At 39.4% G+C, this 19,971-nt stretch overlaps 1 protein-coding gene across 3 annotated transcripts in view; it reads left to right on the forward strand.

Annotated features, from left to right (window-relative positions):
* Window positions 1-1,346: 1,346 nt before the first annotated feature.
* Window positions 1,347-19,971, forward strand: part of SLC24A2 (solute carrier family 24 member 2) — a 276,863-nt gene continuing 258,238 nt past the window's right edge. For 2 of the 3 annotated variants that reach the window (XM_050761328.1, XM_050761330.1), the window contains exons 1-2: window positions 1,347-1,525; window positions 3,379-4,461. In XM_050761328.1, coding sequence (XP_050617285.1) covers window positions 3,532-4,461 — 930 coding nt within the window. In that variant the 5' untranslated portion in view covers window positions 1,347-1,525; window positions 3,379-3,531. Of the gene's footprint in view, window positions 1,526-1,599; window positions 1,879-3,378; window positions 4,462-19,971 lie in introns of those variants that run through there. The other variant, XM_050761329.1, reaches the window with a different exon arrangement.

The raw sequence follows: 19,971 nt of genomic DNA on the forward strand, positions 1-19,971 counted from the left end.
CTGGGATTTGCTTCAAAATGATGACACAAGAAAAAGGGGTGTAAATGAAATATGACTGGCCGTGAGTTCATAATTGTTCAAGCTGGTGCTGGCCCCACGGAGATTCATTATACTACTTTCTTACATTTCTGTGTGTTTGAAGTTTACTAAATTAAAAGTTAAAGATAAAAAATTCAGTCAGGCACCTATAGTCTTCAAGCACTTGGGAGTCTGAGGCTGGAGGATGGCTAGAGCCCAGGAATTCAAGACAAGCCTGGGCAACATAGCAAGATCCAGTCTCGAAAGGAGAAAGGAAAAAAAAAAAAAAAAGTTGAGTCTTGAATGCCTGGCTTTGATTGGGAGGGAGGGGGGAGAAAAAGATTTCTAAGTTCCCAAGGCTTCCCTTGACTTATCGATGAGTAGGCAGAGAGGTCTGACTACGGAGCTGTACTCTAAGTTAGAGGTCAGGAGCTCTCAGGATATACCCATTACCCCCATCATAAGGAGGGCATGAGGAAATCCTCTTGGATGGGGGAGAGAACAGAAGGTTGGAGGGTAAGGAGAGGGGAAAATGTGCGAAAAGCTTCCAGAGCGTCACGAGGTGGGTACCTCTTGGCAGCTTTGCTGGTGGGCACAGGGTTGGGTAAAGGGGTTCCTTCACTACCAGTTTGTCTTACCATCGTCTTCCATTCTTCGGCCCAGATTCTAGTCTTTCAGCCCCAACAAGCCTGATTCTATTTCTTGTGGTCAAGGGGATCTTGCTTTCCAGACAGGACAGGAAGGAGCACTAGGCTGGAAATCCCGAGGCCAGAAGCCGAAGCCTATCAGTGATTCAAAATGACACTGGGTATTGGGTCTCACTCTCATCATCCATGAAATGAAAGGTCACCCTGCAAGCCTGAAGCCCCTGCAGTGTCCCAAGCATCCAAATGCAACACTCAAGAAACCCTGAACTCCAACAGCCTGTCCTGCAGGCCTCCGTTCCTTTTCACTGAACGTCTTTTTCCACCATTACACATCGCATCGCCTCCTAAAGAAAAGCGCGGCTGCTATCACTTTTTGCAGATAATTGGAGAGGCGGTGCCCAGCATAAGATGACCCCAAAGTTGACAGCACTTTCAGGCTTTGTGAATTAGGCGCGTCACCGACCTGTACGATTTCTCCTCTCTGCCCTTGCTCGCCTGCAAATCCTGACCCCCGTCCACACTGCGGAGAAATCTCCTAAGAGACTGATGCCAGCGTCGCCTCTGCGCCCAGGAGGCGTGGAGCAAAGGACTCGGGAGCTGAGCGCGCTGCGGCCCCGCTCCCAGCGCACAGCCCAGAGGGAGGGGCCGGCGGGGGCCGGGCAGCGGCAGACTCGGAGCGCCGGGCTCACAGCGGCTCAGTCTCCTGCCGAGACCAGCCCCGGCTGGCGAGAACGGCGGCCAGTGCGAGCCAGAGCCCGGGCCTTAGAGCGGGTAGGCGGAGGGCCGGAGAGAGCGGCGGACTGCAACGGCGGGCCGCGCTCGGGGGCCCCGCCGTGTGCGCGTCCTCCCATCTTATCCTGGTAAGTGCGGGCGGCTGCGCCCCGCCTGCCGCTGTAGCCGCGGTGGTCGTGGTGCCCGGATCCCGGTTGCGGGCATCCCGTTGCTGCGCTACAGTCTCACAGGTGGCTCTGCCGTGGATGTGGGCGCCCCAGGCCCCGCTAGGAGTTAGCCAACTCTCTCTGCTCCGGGGCGCGGATTTGGAGCCCCCGCCTCTCCTACCCTTGCTTTTGGCTTGGGATGGGGAGCGCGGGGAAAGGCCTGCCGTCGGGGGAGACGCGTAGAGGGGCGCTTCCCTTCCCCAGTCACCTACAAACGACTCAGGGGGATGCGGGCCAACCGCCTCACCAAATGCAACCCAGCTCTAAGCTCACAGGTGGGGCGTCTGTCCTTTAGATTTATTTTCCTATTAATCCACCAGGGAAAGTTTGGGACCACGCAAGGCAAAGTTGGGGCGCGGCTGGGGGCGAACTTCTCCTACGGAGGCAGCTCTCGGGGAGATGAGCGGTGGGTTTGCAGGGGAAGCGAGGATCCGGCTGGAGATGACTTTGCGCCCGGGGAGTTGAATCTGTCCCTTGATGGTCGCCCGGGCCGGGCATTTAGACAATCCCCCGAGTGCTGTGAATCGCTTAATCGTTCCTGCTAAGCGTTGACGTTCGCAGCCAGCTGGGAATCTCCGTGATGGGTTCGGGTTATCTCAGGAGTAGCAGCAACTCAGCTGGGTTGATTTGTGCTCTTGCTTTGCTCTGAAAACCTGAGCTCCAGCTAATCTCAGTATTTAAGTAGCGTGTGTTTAATTAGCTTATTTTACACCTGAGATTATCTCAGCGACTGCCTCCAAAATGAAATCGTTGATATGGAAAAGAATAGTCTTTTTAAAGAAAAACTAAAAAGAGGACTCTTCAGAATATCAGCTGTCATGTCTGGCTATTTTACCCATCTCCTCCATGGGATAGAGAATGAAAACTCTGCTTTGGATATCTAACCTATTAAAGTCAGTGCTGGGGCTATTTTGGGCAGATTTTGTGGACAGAGGTATTGCTACAACTTGCGTATTGTTTATGAAATACACATGTGGTCTCTCGAAATAACCTTGTTATTTCACTGCATTGGGAGTTGTTTGACTTACTACGCTGCCTATTTTAAATATGACTAAAGGCTGTTTTTTAAAAAAAGCTTTAGCTGAAAACAATGTCTAGTTTAGGGAAGACAGCTTGTGCATATCACCAGAATATTTTTTTGTAAACTTAAATTTGTAAAGGACTACTTTCCCACATCTGATAAAGGAGAGGCTTTTTATGAAAAATAAGATCTGATATCACTGTGTGTGCAGAAAAAATAAAACTAAATTAAAGAAACACTTTCCAAATGATAGCTTAAATCAGAAAAATTTGCCTACAATTGAGAATTATATAATTGGACCAAAAGAAAACAATGAATAATTGTTAGTTGCCAAGTACCTAGACAGTTCTGAAAGAAGTGGGACCTACTTATAGCACTGGAAGGTTGTTACATGATTTAAGATGAGATAATCTGATAGATTTTTCACCTATAAAATTTTTATTCTTACATCTGCATTCTCTACACCTATCATTGGATTTACCAAAATATTTATTTGGGTTTATACATACATCTTCATAAGTGCCACATCCTATACTAAGTGCTACATATGTTTTTACTCATCTTAAAAACAATCTTGGGTGATAGGTACTGTAACTGTCCCCATTTCAAATGAAGAAACTGAGGCACAGAAGTAAAGTAACTTATCCAAGATCACATAGCTGCAGGACAGGACTTAATCATATCTGCAAATATCTTTTTATTAAAAAGACATGATTTTATGATGTACTTATTCTCTTTTTTATTTTTATTTAAGCATAAATGCTGAAAGTTGCCTGTGAAGCATAAGAATCCCTGATTGTGAAAGTGCCCCACAAGCATCGTTAACTATAAAGTAAGGAAAAGTATGAAAGAACCATCTGGTTGAGTCTAAAGTTGGAAGATCACCATATCCACCAGAAGACCCAGGATGGATCTGCACCAAAGCACCACCATCACTTTCCTAGAGAAATGGTGTTTGGATGAGTCACTGTCTGGCTGCAGAAGACATTATCATGTCAAGAAAAAACTGAAGTTAATTCGAATCTTAGGCCTTTTCATGGGTCTGGTAGCCATTAGCACTGTCTCATTTTCAATCAGTGCCTTTTCTGAGACAGACACACAAAGCACAGGAGAGGCCAGTGTTGTAAGTGGCCCTAGGGTAGCACAGGGTTACCGTCAGAGAACTCTCTTAGATTTAAATGACAAGATTCAGGATTATACTCCACAGCCACCTATTCCTAAGGAAGGTGAGTCTGAGAATAGTACAGATCATGCCCAAGGAGACTACCCGAAAGACATCTTTTCCCTTGAGGAGAGAAGAAAAGGTGCAATCATTCTGCATGTCATTGGAATGATCTACATGTTCATAGCCTTAGCCATTGTCTGTGATGAGTTCTTTGTTCCTTCTTTGACTGTCATCACTGAAAAACTGGGCATCTCTGATGATGTCGCTGGAGCCACCTTTATGGCTGCAGGGGGGTCAGCCCCAGAACTTTTCACATCTCTCATAGGGGTATTTATCGCTCACAGCAACGTTGGCATAGGCACAATTGTAGGTTCAGCAGTATTCAACATCCTCTTTGTTATTGGCATGTGTGCTCTGTTTTCCAGAGAAATCTTAAACCTGACATGGTGGCCGCTCTTTCGAGATGTGTCTTTCTACATTGTTGACTTGATCATGCTGATCATATTTTTCCTGGATAATGTCATCATGTGGTGGGAAAGCTTGCTTCTCTTAACAGCTTATTTTTGCTATGTGGTTTTCATGAAATTCAACGTCCAAGTAGAAAAATGGGTGAAGCAAATGATAAACCGCAATAAGGTCGTCAAGGTGACAGCACCAGAAGCCCAAGCAAAGGTTGGTGGTGGTGGTTTTTTATTTAATGCTTTTCTTGACTACAGTTCTGAATTATTATGTTTTTGATATCTGCAACTTTTGTGATGTGATGGTGTTTGGGGTTCTTATGGATAGCAGATTGATTCTGCAGTTCTGTGATAGCTAGACTAACATAGCAGTGGAAAAAATAATTTTAGGATATTCTTGCAGATGTTTACTAAGTTGCCCAGCTACTTGCTTCAGAGTAAAACACTTGTAAATATAGGTTACATAAGCCTCCCAGAGCCGATTCAGCAGTTATTTGTCTCTTATTTTCTGAAAGTGGGCATAATGATTTTGTGAACAATTTAATTTTCACAGAAAAACGCGTATGTGCCTAGAAAGTTGCAAGGCCTTTTCTTTTTTAATGAACACATGACAAAAACCAAGAAAGAACCATCTCTTTAGAGACGTCTGAGGAAGAAAGTTTGTGTCACCATAGCTGTACCTTCCAGTCAGCAGCCTAGCCCAGCAGGGCTTGTCATTATTGTTGTCATGGCTGTTTTTCTTGATTGACACAATCATGCCTTAGATCACTTGACCAGGAACTGATCAGTATCCATTGTAAAGAGAGTCATTGGCCAGCCCCACCATCTGCCTCTGCATCACAATGACCCATTTTGCACACCATAATAAACATGACTTCACTAGTTTTAGAGTAGAATTTGAGGGAGTTTTAATAACAATAGTGGCCATCCTACCACTTAGGTGGGTGGAAAGCATGTTGGTAAAGAGCTTAGAAGTAATTCCTGCAAACACGTAAATTTTTTAAGTAGTGGACAAGTGGCATCAATAAAATCGTGTGTGGTATTGTAATTTCAGTTCTGATTTATATCCCAGCAGTGGAATGTCATCTCTGAATGTGATTTTAAACAGAAAGTCAAAATACATACATAGACTTTTCGTGCCAGCATCTGCGAAAATTCTCATGTATGCAAAAAACAGATGTTTCAGCAGGGGGTGAGAGATTTTGTCCAAAAAGAAAAATGATATTAATTTAGTTAAATTTACATAATTCTTTTATAGCCAATTTTGATGACCATCATTTTCATTGCAGCCATGAAATGGAAGCAAAGTGCAGGAAAAAAGACTAGTAATATTTCTACTTGTACTACATTTTTTTCTAACATTTCTCTCATATGCTTGTTTGTTAGAAACTATAGTAAAACCAAAAAATCATTTAGCAAAATATGTGGCAAACAAGCATTCAGATGTGACAACTGAGTACATCTCCTTCAGGGCATAAGATAGGACCATCATTGGAAGTTCTCCCCTACTCTAACTTAGCAGCCGAAAAGATGATCCCTCAAGTGCTCTCCTCAAGTCTGTTTGGGTGGTTTACATTGATAATCTTCAGTTTATTCCAATTAAAGTACTGAACGATTGTCAAGGAAATGCATATTTTTTAGAGACAAGGAAATGATTCAATGTCTTATACATTTCTTGGGCAGATCAATGGCAAAAAGTCTGTTTGAGAACTCAGTACTTTCTTGTTTTCTTACACCCTAGTGGAACTTCATTAACTTAGACAGAGACTTGGCTGAACATTATATTGGCAACATTTATGAAAAATGAACCTGCAGAGCAATACAATGGTGTATGTAGGATTGCGGGAAGATTTTGTATTCTGATTTTATGGGGTGGGAGATGGTTTCATGCATTTTAGAAATAGCTTTCCCAATACAGGTTTATAAACTATATTTAGTCAATTATAAACCATTCATTAAAGTAGCCCTGGAAGGATCTTTACCTACTCAATTAGGTGACTATTGTATCGTTTTTATGATTATTTTAAAGTGAGAAATTCAGGTTGTCATCCCTTAACACTTGTTATTTATATCCATAATTTTGTGCTATACTTAATATTGTGTGTTCTAAAATTTGGAATTTCTACATTTACTTAATTTAAAAGGAAGCAGGTTATATTCATAACTATTTATGTTTCTGATTCTCCCCAAAATGTGTTCATTGTATTGTTTTCCATTTAGCACCAAATAGCTTTAACTGATTCCATTTAGTCATTAATGTTTCTTTTGACATTCGATAACTAATGGAAGTAGAGATTTTTTTCTAAACGAAGCTATGTCTTAATTTGTACTTCTCAAAAAAATGCCAGAGCGCAGTCACACGTTTTTAAGTGGAACGTGCATAAGGATGTGTGATTTCCTTTAGGAAATTTCACCTTGCCAATTTCACTTTTGAATTATTACTGGAATTTTTTTCAGTAATTACAGCCTTTATCATATGCCTGATTTCAGAAACTCAGGGAGGTTTGCTCCCCAAGCAATGAATATAAGGTGTCATCTCCAAATGTGATTTTAATGTAATTAAAATCTTTTGGGATGAATCCTTGAGTGTGGTCATCTAGTCCCCTGGGCTGCAGAGTTGAATTCTGACTGTGTAGCTTACCTTTCTTACAGAAATTAATGCTTCTGACATCACCAAAACATTTAGGAAAAAAAGACTTTAAGTCAAATGCGGCCTTCGATGGAGTTTCATAGAGAGAAATGTGCTGTACAAGAATTTAGGAAGCAAAATACTCAGCATGTTTTCATGCAAAGCCACTTCATTGTCCTATTTGCAAAATTATGGGGCATGGGAGTTTGGGAAGGTAGAGGAAACATGTTTTAGATATTCTTATACAAATCATCAAATGGTTCTTGCTAAAAAGTCAACTCTGCTGGGCTCTAGGCAGTGAATATCTTTGAAACTACTTGCTTCATAGACAAATAGAAAATTTTAATTTGGTTCCATTGTTGATGATGTACATCATAGGGTAACTGTGAAGCATGGAAAAATGTGAACTGGCATTTTTTTTTCATAGTTAAAGCAACAGTTTCTCATCTCATTTAATTTCTCTACCTTGTGTGTGGTTCTTATTTTTATTATTGTTATTTCTTTTAGTGATGCTACTACCCTTTTTGAAAAGTTGTATACTGTCATGATGCAGTGACGAGACCCTGGGGCTTTTACTCAAAAAGGAAAGAGTTTTTAGCCTGGTTGTGTAATAAGCCCAGTGATTTCAGAGAATTCATTTTAACTCTCTGAGCCTCAGTTTCCTAACTGGAAAATGAGAATAATGATACCTACTTCATAAGATTGGTAAAATTATTAAATGAAGAAATGAATGTTAAGCATCTAGCATGATCCTTGGAAAATGTGGGTTGTTTTCAATAAATGTTAATGCCTTCCTTTTATGTTTCATTCTTAAATGAAAAATGAATTGGAATAAATTATTTTAGATTCAAGAGTTATAAAACATTCTTTGAAGACTGAATTTGCTCCAGTGAATCCTCGAGTTAAGCAGGCCGTTTTACCCCTTAGGGTTATATAATATTTGCTGTATTATAATATTCATAAGCTCTAGTTCACATACAGTGAATATAAATGGGCCAAACATTAACTCCAAGGAAACTTCAAAATGTCTTTATTTTGTCCTGGAATTTTATTATTTAGAATTTTACTTAAAGTGAGTAGCTCATTGGTTGGGACTTAGCAATATCTGTGCTGAGCAGAGACTTTTGCTTTCGGGATATTTTTGTTTATAGATGCTTGGGGCTCTCTTCTTAAAACGTCTCTATAGTTGGTTAGGAATAAGTTTGAATTCTGCAGGATGTGAAGCAGTTAAGTTTCAGGTCATTCGGCTCATTTTGCTGTGCTCCTGGCCTGGCTGCTGGGGGCTGTTGATCTGTTATGGTGCTAGGCTGTCATTGGCCTAGAAAGCAGCTGTCCATGGTATTTAACTTCGTCTTAGACTTGGCACTGTAATCTGACAGCAAGTTGGCCTGGTTCTAATGAAGGGCACGATCTAAATAAAGATGCTTAAAGCTGGATAGTTGGAGGGCCGGACTACTTAGTAATTTAGGTGTGCTTTGCTTTATTCAGTTTGTGTGTTTCTGAAAAGCTGTAAATGATTTTAGCAATTCAAACTGTGATTAATGGTCTTTGGAAACTCAGGATTAAAACAAAATTATAAATATTCTTCATAAAATGAAGTATTTCTTGTAAAGTACTAAGCCATAAATAATTGTATAAGTATACATGTGTTGCCCCAACTTTGCTTAAGACACAGAATTTATTAATTAGTAAAATTAATATACAAGCTTCAAAGTAGGTAAGATGGTCCTTATATTAAATAAAAAGATGTGTTATTTGATAGATTTGGAAACTAATTCTCTGTCTTTCTTTAAAAAAGTTTAGGCATTAAAATTCTTAACTGACTGTGAAAGTAGTGTGTTTATCTAGGGATATAGCTTGGTGATATTTTCCTTATTTTGTTTCCCTCTACTTATCCTAAAAGTAAACCCATCAGTTACTGCTTGTGATTCAGGGAGCGAACAAGGCATTTTGAGAGACCCCAAAGGGCCCAGTGGATTTTGATACACACAGTTCAAATTGCCCTTGGCTATTTCCCTTGCTATTCTGGTTTCCCCTGGCAACAGATGACCTAAACTTTGTGAAGCCTAGAGAACTGGAGTCCCCATATGTCTCCCTTCCACCTTCCCTTTCTATTCCTCTCTTTGTCCTTCTTTTCCTCTCCTCTTCCCTTCTTTTCGTTTGTCCCCCTCCCCTCTTTTTTGGTAGAAGTAGATAATTTGTATCTTAACTTTAGCAAAGAGTGGGATCGTATGTTAAGCTGCTGTATGGGTACTGGGGACACAAGTACATCCACAGTGTGGATTTGACAGGTTTAGTTTTTCCATTCTTTTATTTTCAACCTTCTTTTGTTTTAGATAAGTCTCTAGTAACCAGAATATACATGCACTTTATTTAATTCATTTTCACAAGCATTATCTTTTAACTGGAAAGTTTAGTTTGTTTATATTGACTGTGATTACTGTAACATTTGGATTCTGTTTCATCATGTTATTGTTTACTTTCTATTTGTTTTGGCCTTTCTGTTTCTTTTAGAATTTGTTCTTGCCTTTTTTTGAATTTTTTTCTAAATCTGTTTTTCCCTTTAATAGTTTGGAATGTATACACTCTATTTCTATTATCTTGATGCTTGCCTTAGAAATTTTAACCTGTGTCGCCGGGCATGGTGGCTCACGCCTATAAGCCCAGCACTTTGGGAGGCCGAGGCAGGTGGATCACAAGGTCAGGAGTTCAAAACCAGTGTGGCCAAGATGGTGAAACCCCCGTCTCTACTAAAAATACAAAAATTAGCTGGACGCAGTGGCAGGCACCTGTAATCCCAGCTACTCAGGAGGCTGAGGCAGAAGAATTGCTTGAACCCAGGCTTCAGAGGTTGCAGTGAGCCAAGATCGTGCCACTGCACTCCAGCCTGGGCGACAAAGTGAGATTCCATCTCAACCAAAAAAAAAAAAAAAAAAAAAAAAGAAAGAAAAAGAAAGAAAGAAAGAAATTTTAACCTGTGTATTTAACTTAACATAGTATAAAGTTAATTAAGATGTTTATGCTCCAGCTAAACAACCTAAGTACTTTAGAAAATTACTCAGTCACCACTTCACCCATTGTATATAATTTGAAGTCCAGAATTTAAGTTCTATTTTGATGTGTTTTTGTTTGTTTGTTTGTTTGTTTTTTGAGACGGAGTCTCACTCTGTCGCCCAGGCTGGAGTGCAGTGGTGCCATCTCGGATCACTGCAAGCTCCGCCTCCCGGGTTCGCGCCATTCTCCTGCCCCAGCCTCCCGAGTAGCTGGGACTACAGGCGCCCGCCACCATGCCCAGCTAATTTTTCTGTATATTTTAGTAGAGACGGGGTTTCACCGTGTTAGCCAGGATGGTCTGGATCTCCTGACCTTGTGATCCGCCCACCTCGGCCTCCCGAAGTGCTCAGATTACAGGCGTGAGCCACCGCGCCTGCCTACCTTGATGTTTTGTAAACAGCTTTATTGAGGTTTAATTTTTTAAGCCTCATAAATTAGACATTGTCATTTTACCGTCACTGTTTTTAGATTTATCCACATATGTACTGGTTTTTCCCCTCCTCATTCCTTCTTGTATGTCAAACCTTTTATCTACAGGTTTTTCCTCTACTCCTTATGTACATTCATAATGTTTCTTAATCTGTTAATAGTAAATGCACCTGATTTTTATCTACTTAGAGTTGTATTTCACTTTTGTTCTTGAAATATAGGACAAAAGTAGTGAGTAGAAAATTATTTTCTCATCCCACTTTGATAATAATATTCCACTGTCCCTCAATTCCATTTTGCCATTGAAAGACTACCATCCATGTAAACATTGCTCCTTTATAAGAAATTTCTCTTTTTTCATTGACTACTTTTAAGGTTTTTGCTTTGAGTATTTGGCATTTTCCTTAAGATATGTCACGTGTGATTTTCTCATTTAGGTATCCCCTATTTGTGACTCACTAGGTTTCTTGATTTTGAGGATTAGTGCTTTCCAGCAATTTTGCCTCTACCCCAATCTTCCTATAGTCTGCCTTCTAGAATTTCAGTTAGACATATCTTATACTATCTTATCTTCCATGTCTTTTCACTGTTCATGGTTTTCTGTCTGTGATCCTCATTCTTGTCATTTCTTCATATCTGTCTTCTAGCTTCTCATTTTCTCTTTAATTTTGTCTAATCTGCTCTAAAGCTCATCTGTTGAGTTTCTAATTTTAGTTATTCATTTCTACAAGTCTTATGTGGCTCTCTTTCAAATCTATTAGGTTGCTTTTCATTGTTTCTAATTTCATCATACTTTTAATGCCTCTTTAATTCCTCTAAACATGTTAAGTATATTTATTTTATATTTCATTGTTGATAAATTTTGTGGCAATATCCTTGTGGGTCTAGTTTTGTTGTTTTATTGATTCTTAACTATGAAAGTTTTTTAAACTTTGAGCACATGTTTCTTGGAACTTTTCCTGTGGGATTCCACTGAGGCCTGGGTTTTAAGTGCATTCCTCCAGAGAGGATTGCTGTCCTGTCGAAGGTCTGGGAGTACTACCAACTGGGGCCATTCTAAGCTACATGTTTGACTTTTTTTTTTTTTTTTTTTGCTACCCAGGTAGTGTGAATTCAGACTGCAAACCCATATGAGTGAGCCTGTGCTTAAAAATTCTTAAGGGAGATTCATCTTTCTTCCCCTTGTTCAACTTTCAGCAGCACTAAAAACCAAGACTCAAATAGACACATCCTACCATCTCCCTTTGCGAGGTAGTTTTTCTTTTTTCTTATTTGCTTACTCAAAGTGTCAACCCTTCAGGAGTCTCAGCTTACAGATACAGAAGGTCTCTGAACTCTCTTCCCCCTATCAGGCCTCATGTTTGTACTTTAGGTTTTGTAAAAACCTAGTCTTTAGGCGGCCAGGGAATGGCAAATACCTTGAAGGCAAAGCAACACAGACATTTCTAGACTTGTATTCAGTCAGTGTTCTGGGTTCTAAGAATCCCTTATTCCTCACTAAATAAAATAGATATTTAAAAAATATATTTAAAGTGTAATATTCCCACATTTTAGGGAGTACTATATTAAGAAGGGTTTGTTATTCTATTGCCAGAAATATATGCTTCAGACTATAGATTTCTCAAAAGATAATGCATACAACAAGTGATACTGTTAGGGAATTTTGATGGCATTTTTTCAATGTTTAATACAGCCTGAGCATCATAGTAAAGTTTCTGATCAAAATAATAAATCCTAGAAACAGCAAGTTTTAGTCATTCAAATCTGAGGGGCAATTCTAACATGAAGTTATATGAGGCCATTTTAAATTTTAGGTTTGCCTTTTAATATATTTATCAAATACTAATGTATTCATTGTACAAGAATATAAAAACACATCAAAATATAAAAAAGAAAATTTTGAACAGTTTATATTCTCTCCATTGCATCATTCAAAGATGACTATGCACATTTTTGTATATAGCATTCTTCTGAACTTCTCATATATACATATACACATGCATATGTACCTAGACATATATATACACATCTATATATTTAAATAAATAGGAACATATTGGACATGCAAAATTTTAAATTTACCATATTGAATATATACAGTTTTAAGATTTTTTTAAGAATTTGGTCTATTATGGAGCCTTTTCCCTGTCATTAAATGTTTTTCTAAAATGCTATTTACTGTTTAGTATTATCATAATACAGAAAGCCTTTTATGTTGCCATTTGTTGTAATATTTCACTATTATAAAAAATACTACAACAAATAGCTTTACACATGAATTTCTGATTTCATAGAAGCAGAATTTCTGGGTCAGGGCTTATTAGCTTTTTAAAGTTTCTGCCACATTGCTATATACTGGGTAGTGTTGAATATTATAATTTTTAATGTTTTCCAGTTTCATAGATGAAACATAGCATTTTAATTTTTTTAAATGTGCATTGCTTTATTTGGGAGTCTGAGCTTTGAAACATATGTTTATGAAGAATGACATTTTTCTTTTATAGATTGCCAGTTTCCTGTGTCCTTTGTGGCAATTTTAAAGCTAGCTGTGATGACTCACACAAAGATCTCTTACAAATATATGCTGAGAATCACTAACTTTAGCTCTCCTTTCTCTCCCCATTTCCACACCTAAATGAAGCCAGGAAGTTTTTGCAGGTTTTGTTTTTGTTTTCATTTTAACGGGAGAATTATTCTGAAGAGGAGTCCTCATGACCAAAGAGTTGGGAAATGAAGTTTTCAGGGACTGGGATGGGCTCCTCGGCCATTTAACTTTGGGGGATTCTCTACCTCCAAGAAACCCTATTGAAACATCTGGAATGTGGGAGATTCGCCCTCAGTGACCTAACAGATTTTTGGCTGGTCATTTCTATCCTCAGGAGCTGTAATATTTACAATGTGGAATATTCTAACCAGGCCAAAGCAGCAATCTAATACATTCACCCTAAACAGAAGATCAGAGTCTAGCCATACCCATGTCACCCAACTCTTTTTCTTAACTGACTTACATGTAGTAGTTTCTCTCAAATGATTTAATTGACTTGACCAAGCAATAATTTTAGCTTAAGCATGCTGTGGGAGGTAGCTTTTCCATACAGATGGGAGAACAACGTGCATGGGAGAAAGTCATTTAAAGTTCACTGTAGGACACTAGACCACCTCAGCACTGGTGGCTTCTGGTGAGGAAAACTATCCCTGGCAGCTGCATGTGTGTCCCTGGACTGCTGCTCTCTGTAGGTCTCTCCAAAGTCAAGAGAAGAAAGGGATCTGAAAAGTAGGCAGTGCTTAATACCAGGTACTTACTACATCAACACTCTGAAATAAATATTATCACCTCCATCTGCAGATCAGGAATCTGAGGATTGGGAAACACAAATGATTGCCTAAGGTTCAAATTTAGTGATATTTAAACTGCATTTGAACTTGAGCCTGTCTGATTTCAAAGTGCAAGCTAGTTCTCTTGTACCTTAGAGCTTCTCACTGGGCAGTTAAGAATACAGACGAGGCAGGCCTCCAAACTAGATTCACTTTTCACATTGGGAGCTGTCAAATCAGTGACTTTCAAATGTTTTTGACCATGACCCATGTAAATATATTTTACCTCTCAACTCAATATGTATGTGCACATGCATGCACACATACATATGTGCATATTTACATATCCATATAAAGATAAAATCTAAGTATAAGGCATTTTTATATTTCTTAAATTTTTCATTCTATTAAAAATACTGGTTTCAACTTTCCAAAATAATTTCATGGACCACCAAAGGGCTGTGGCCTTAGTTATGTTAAGAATGTTTTTTTTCCTTCTTTCTTTCAGCAGGGCTGCCCTGCAAAGCTTTACTAGTTGTGTACTCTACAAGGGCATCTGTTTGATCAAGGTGACAAACAGGAGAAGGAAGCCAGACATCACTCTACTGAATGAGTGGAATGCACTGGTTTGGGACTGTGGCTGCCTAGAGGAAGGGGTGCCTTTTCTTAATTCCACAAAGGTATCTTTTGGCCTGGTGGTGGCCTTGCTTCTTACCCTCAACTTTTCCTTTTAATAATTAATTTAGCATTTCAGAGCCATTGATCTAAAAGGACCATTAAATACATGTAAATCCATGCTAATCTTCATGACTGGTACTCTTTCAGCCATTTAGACCTAGATCCACACGTCATCATTACTTCCTCCGCAAGCACACACACCATCTATGTCCATTTGGCTAACTCTGACGATTGCAGATTTCTGCAGAATCCTGAGGCCAACACCCAGCAAACCGTATATTGCTGTCTGGCTCTGAGATAGAACGATTGCAGAGTAAAAAAGGCATAGATCACAGCGTGATATGCTTGCTGAGCCTCCAGTCATTCTTGATTCCCAGTGAGCTTGTCATCAGGTGGAAAAGAAGTGTGGGTGAAGCAGAGAGGTTATGAAATCAGAGAAAAGCAGAATCTAGACAAGAAGCTGCACTGAGATTAGGTGGGTTTCGTTTTTATGAAGGATTGGATTTGTAAACCAAATGACGCAGACATTGTTCTTGTATGGGTTAAAACTGGTGGTTTTGGAAAGGATCTGGGCACCAGGCCATATTTAATGTCACGTTCACAGTTTTAAAGGGTGCAGTCACAATTTTGCATCAGCAGGACTAAGCCTGGAAAGAAGTCCCTTTCGTCTCAGACACTGGCTGCATAACCCTGGGCCAGGCACTTTGCCCCAAGCATCTTCTCTTTGGAAATGAAAGGGCTAGTTTACCTCCAAGATCCTGCCAGCTCTGATAACTCTGTGCTTCTCTGTTAATGGGAAAGAAACAAGTGTACTTGCTTGTATTTATGGGTTGGCCAACAGAAGAGATAGTCAGGTCATGAATCGCTGAACTTCCTTCCTTCAGAGTGCCTTTCCAATTAAGAAACCCAATTAAAGAGGATTGCTTCCTTTGGAGGAGTAATGAGGGGCTTCTTTACCCATCTATAGGACCTTCTTGGAAAGGGCCAGATGAGTTTCTGCTTCTCTGTAAGTAACTTTCTCTTTTACTGCTTGATGGATGTTGAGTTACACAAGCAGGGTGCAGGTAGAAATACAGGTTTCACCCTCAGCTAAAACCTGAAGCACCATTTTCCCCACTTATAACCTGTCATCTGTTGTTCTAGCAACTTACGTAGGCTGAGGTGGTTTTCTTTTTCCCAACCACCTGATAGCAATCAAATATATATTGAACCACTTATTTCAGGCCTGTGGTAGGCATTGAATATTGGTGTATTCCAGGAACCTCTTAATTTTCTGAGATGGCTGATGACGGCTAAAGCTTAACACAATGAAATTATTATTTAGACCTAGGACAGATATTATTTTGGATAGACCTTCCTAGCTGTGTGATCTTGGATACATCACTTAACCTCTCTGGGCTTATGTTTACTTATCCATAAATGTTTAAAGTACTAGAATTTCCCTCATAAGGAGGGTATGAATTTTTGATGAGATTAAACAGGAAAAGTGTTTAGCAGAGTCCAGTTTCTGCACCCCTCCTCCCCAACTCACCAAAGATACTCTAATCCTGGTCTCTTGCTCTGAGTCCTTTCTCTGTGCTATAAGCCTATTCTTCAGTCCTATCTTTCCCTGCAGAGTGTTTTCCTACTGCCATTTCAGGGCCTCGCCTACTTCCTAGGCTTCATTTCCTAGACCTTCCTCTTGATGTCTCCCTTGCAGCCATATGAATCTGCAGTTCCCCAACTAATCCCTAACTAATAGTCAAATCCTCAGTGTTTGGACTTGACCCTGCTTTCTTTTTATTCTTGCAGAGGATTAAGAGAGAAATAGTTTCCTATCTCTGAAACTAAACCTTGCTCAACCATGAAATTCTCTTGAGCCCTCCTCTTGCCACCCTATAAATGTGTTCACTCTTGTGTGTATCATCAATATTTAATCTTAGCTATTCATGCACCCATCTAGCCATAGCTGTGCCTGATGTTGGTTTGCCAGCATCTGTGTTTTCTGTCTCGGATTGAATCACTCCCCTTGACTCAGTAACTAACTGGTCTCATTTGCAGTATTTGGTGCCTAGCTTGGTGTCATAGGTAGAAGGTCAAAGGGCACTTAACGCTTCCAGAAGTTGATAATGGTGATGATGAGTGTTCATGATAAAAAGTCTGAGCCTGAATCAGTCATAAAATATAGTGTTTTTGTATTAAACTCGAGCAGCAAATGACTAATTTCCTAGTTACGAAAGAGGAATCATTAGAAACCCTCCTGTCCCCTCAGGTTGCAAGTGTGGGCGTCAGGTTAGGTAAGGCATTTCAATTCTAAAAGCCAGTTTATTCCAGCTGTGGCCCAAAATAGTTCTCTTTGCCTTCTAGCATTGTATAATGTTTCTCTATTGATTTTTTAATAAGAGCTTTTCTGAGATGTAATTCATTTACCATAGAGTTCACCCTAGTTGTATAATTCAGTGTTTTTTAGCATATACATTCAGAGTCATACAGCCATCACCACTATCTAATTTTAGAACATTTTAATCACCAAAAAGAAACCCTGTACCCACTGATAGTCTCTCCCAATTCCTCCCTCTGCCCAGCCCCCAGTAGCCACTAATCTACTTTGTCAGTATAGATTTGCCTATTCTGGACATTTCACATAAATGAATTCTTATAATATGTGGCTTTTTGCACTGGCTGCTTTCATTTAGCATAATGTTTTTAAGGTTCGTCCATGTTGTAGCCTTTTTATGACCAAATAGTATTGCACTATATAGGTATACCACATTTTATTTATTTATTCATCAGTTGGTGAATAAATTTAGATTGTTTTCACATTTTGGGTATTGTTTTCACATTTTGGGTATTATAAATAATGCTGAAACGAACATTTACTTACAAGTGTTTGTGTGAATACATGTTTTTAGTTCTCTTTGGCATATGCTTATGAGTAGAATTGCTAGGTCATGTGCTATCTCTGTGTTTAATATTTTGAGGAACTGCCAACTGTTTTCCAAAGTCCCTGGACCATATTGCTTTCCTATGTGTATGAGAGTTCCGATTTCTCCACATCTTTGCCGACATTTGTTATTATCTGTCTTTTTCATTATACCCATCTTTGTGATTGTGAAGTGATACCTCATGATTTTGATTTGCATTTTCCTGATAAATGATAACATTGGGCTTATTGGCTATTTGTATAACTTCTTTGGAGAAGTATCTACTCAAGTCCTTTTTCCATTTTTAAATTGGGCTATTTGCCTTACTATTGAGTGTCAGAGTTCCTTATGTATTCTGGTTACAAGCCCCTTATCAGATATATGATTTGCAAATATTTTCTTCCATTCTGTGAGCTTTTAAGAAATGTGTTCCACAGATAAGGCAGCTTCTAGCCTGGGAACCCCTACCAAGCTGTTCTGTATTGTTTTCTAAGCACATTGTTATCTAGAGTGATTTGAGACCCTTGGATCAACCCTAAAGCCCTTTCTTCCTTTGAGCTGGTCCTTGGAAAAGATTGTTCCCCTGAAGCTAAGAACTGGAGGAGGATTCAGGGGTTGTTTGGGGCTCAGAACTTCCTGATTTTAGAGAACCTGGGAATGCAAAGCTACTTGAACATTGGACCCAGGATGCCTGTCATCTGGTTGCTGCATCATCCTTCTTTGCCTTCTCCTGATTCTTCTCTGCCTTATCTAAAAGATTTTCTTGTCATAAAATCGTCCCTACTTCTTGCCAAGAAGCCCTACCAGCAAAGCAGTTAGGCCACAGGCCTTTGCTCCCATAGGTGAACTTTGCCTGTTTTGCTGTCTGTACCTGGGCCCTTGCTTTATACGTCTTGCTTATGGACCAAACTTGTCCATCCACCTTCCATCCCCCAATACATGTAACCCCTCCCATTCCATGCCCTAGGAACATTTGCATCCATCTTGAACAGCACTTTGTAATTGTATGAAGCTCTATATATATAGTAAAAAATAACAATAGCAGTAATGATCTACTCTGTCCTTGTCTAACATGGACATTAATTGCACAAACCTGATTAATGTGCACATTCCGAGGGCAAAGAGAACTTAACCACATGATCATGCTTTATACAAAAATACACAATTGGTTCAAAGCTCCAGTGGTTTCCAAGGGGCTCAGGAAACATCCTCCCTCTCGCTTCTAGCTTGTGTCAGCTACACAGTAACTGGTGGAATGGTAGATGGAGTTTTGTGGCCCTGACGTATTATAAGAGGCTGATTTATTTAAATAGCATTCAGATGAGCAGCCAGGCTGCTCTTTTGATGCTTACTATGAAGGGCCATTACAAATCTACTATTTTCTGCTGCCTTTTATTTTAAGTCCAATTAAGTGGATAGCCACAAATAGCTCTGACCTTGAAAGTCTAAGTGAAGGTGAGATGGGAGAACAGGCTTAGGAAACATATGTTTTGGCGTGTTAATGCTCTGCAAGTCACACACACTTAAGGAAAATAAATAGAACAGGACAAGATAGTGTTGTGCTTTAGGAGGAAGAATTTAAACGCCCTGGGAAATAACACCACATGCTTCACTGGTGCAGAATCATAAACTGGGCTAAAAATTAATCCAACTCTATCTCCACTGGGAGACAAGCCCCAAGTAAGTGTTACTGCCAGTTATGCTCATTGCATAATTACCTTGGATTGGCATCTCTGCCACATGCCACTACTGAATGATGCTTCCTTCTCTCAGCAGCCCCAATACATGCTTTCGGTATTTATCTTTAATAAAACATTGCTTAGAATACCATACCACCATCTCAGTCCAGTTTCTTGCAAATGTGGATCACAGGATGAATCTTCCAGAGTTGAATAGCTTGTTTAAAAAATATTATCAGCAAGGGCCTCTTAATGAAATTACTGAAGTCTTAGAGTTGGGTTTGGGTTACAGAAATTTAAAGAGCTGTTTTTTACCATCTTAAAAAATAATATTAAGTATTTTTAATGTGCTATGAGTTGCTCTTCTCTATCTTTGACCTTGTCAGTCCTGGGAAATAAATACCTTTCTGAGGATCTTACTGACTCACTGAATGATCGATATTAAGTTTTAGTTTCTATAAACCTATCTCAAAATATTTTTATATGCTACTATCTCACTACATGCTCCAATATTTTATAAGTTACCTATGCATTTATCTGTTTCCAGTTCTCTCCATCAGGAAGTGGGAGCAGATGGCCTTTCTCTTGCCTTGTGCGATAGTATGATAATTAGTAAGGTAATAGGAATGGATCACTCTCTGAGCCCATGCTAGAACAAAACTGCAGACATGAAGAGACAGTGACAAGTAGAGTAAAATGATTTCAAGCACATTTTTAGTGTAAGGTTCAAATAGTCTTTATAGAAAGGATTGCTCTAATGTGACCTGAAAAAAAAAAGCATATGTATTAATCTTGAGAGATTAATAAAGCACTTTCTGGCAAACTATATTTGGGTATGATTTTAATCCCATAAACGTCCATTAATCCAGAAGTATCTTACCTAGATGTCCAGAACAGAACCAAGATCCAAAACCAAGAGAACTTTTGAACAGCCAAATAGATGCCAGAAGATCAATGCTCTAAATTCCAGGCACTTAGTCATACAGCAACTTCTTGAGACTCCATTAAAGCCTGCTGACTTTGGTCATATACAGAAA

This window comes from Macaca thibetana, chromosome 15 (assembly GCF_024542745.1).
Source record: "Macaca thibetana thibetana isolate TM-01 chromosome 15, ASM2454274v1, whole genome shotgun sequence".
Taxonomy (NCBI): domain Eukaryota; kingdom Metazoa; phylum Chordata; class Mammalia; order Primates; family Cercopithecidae; genus Macaca; species Macaca thibetana.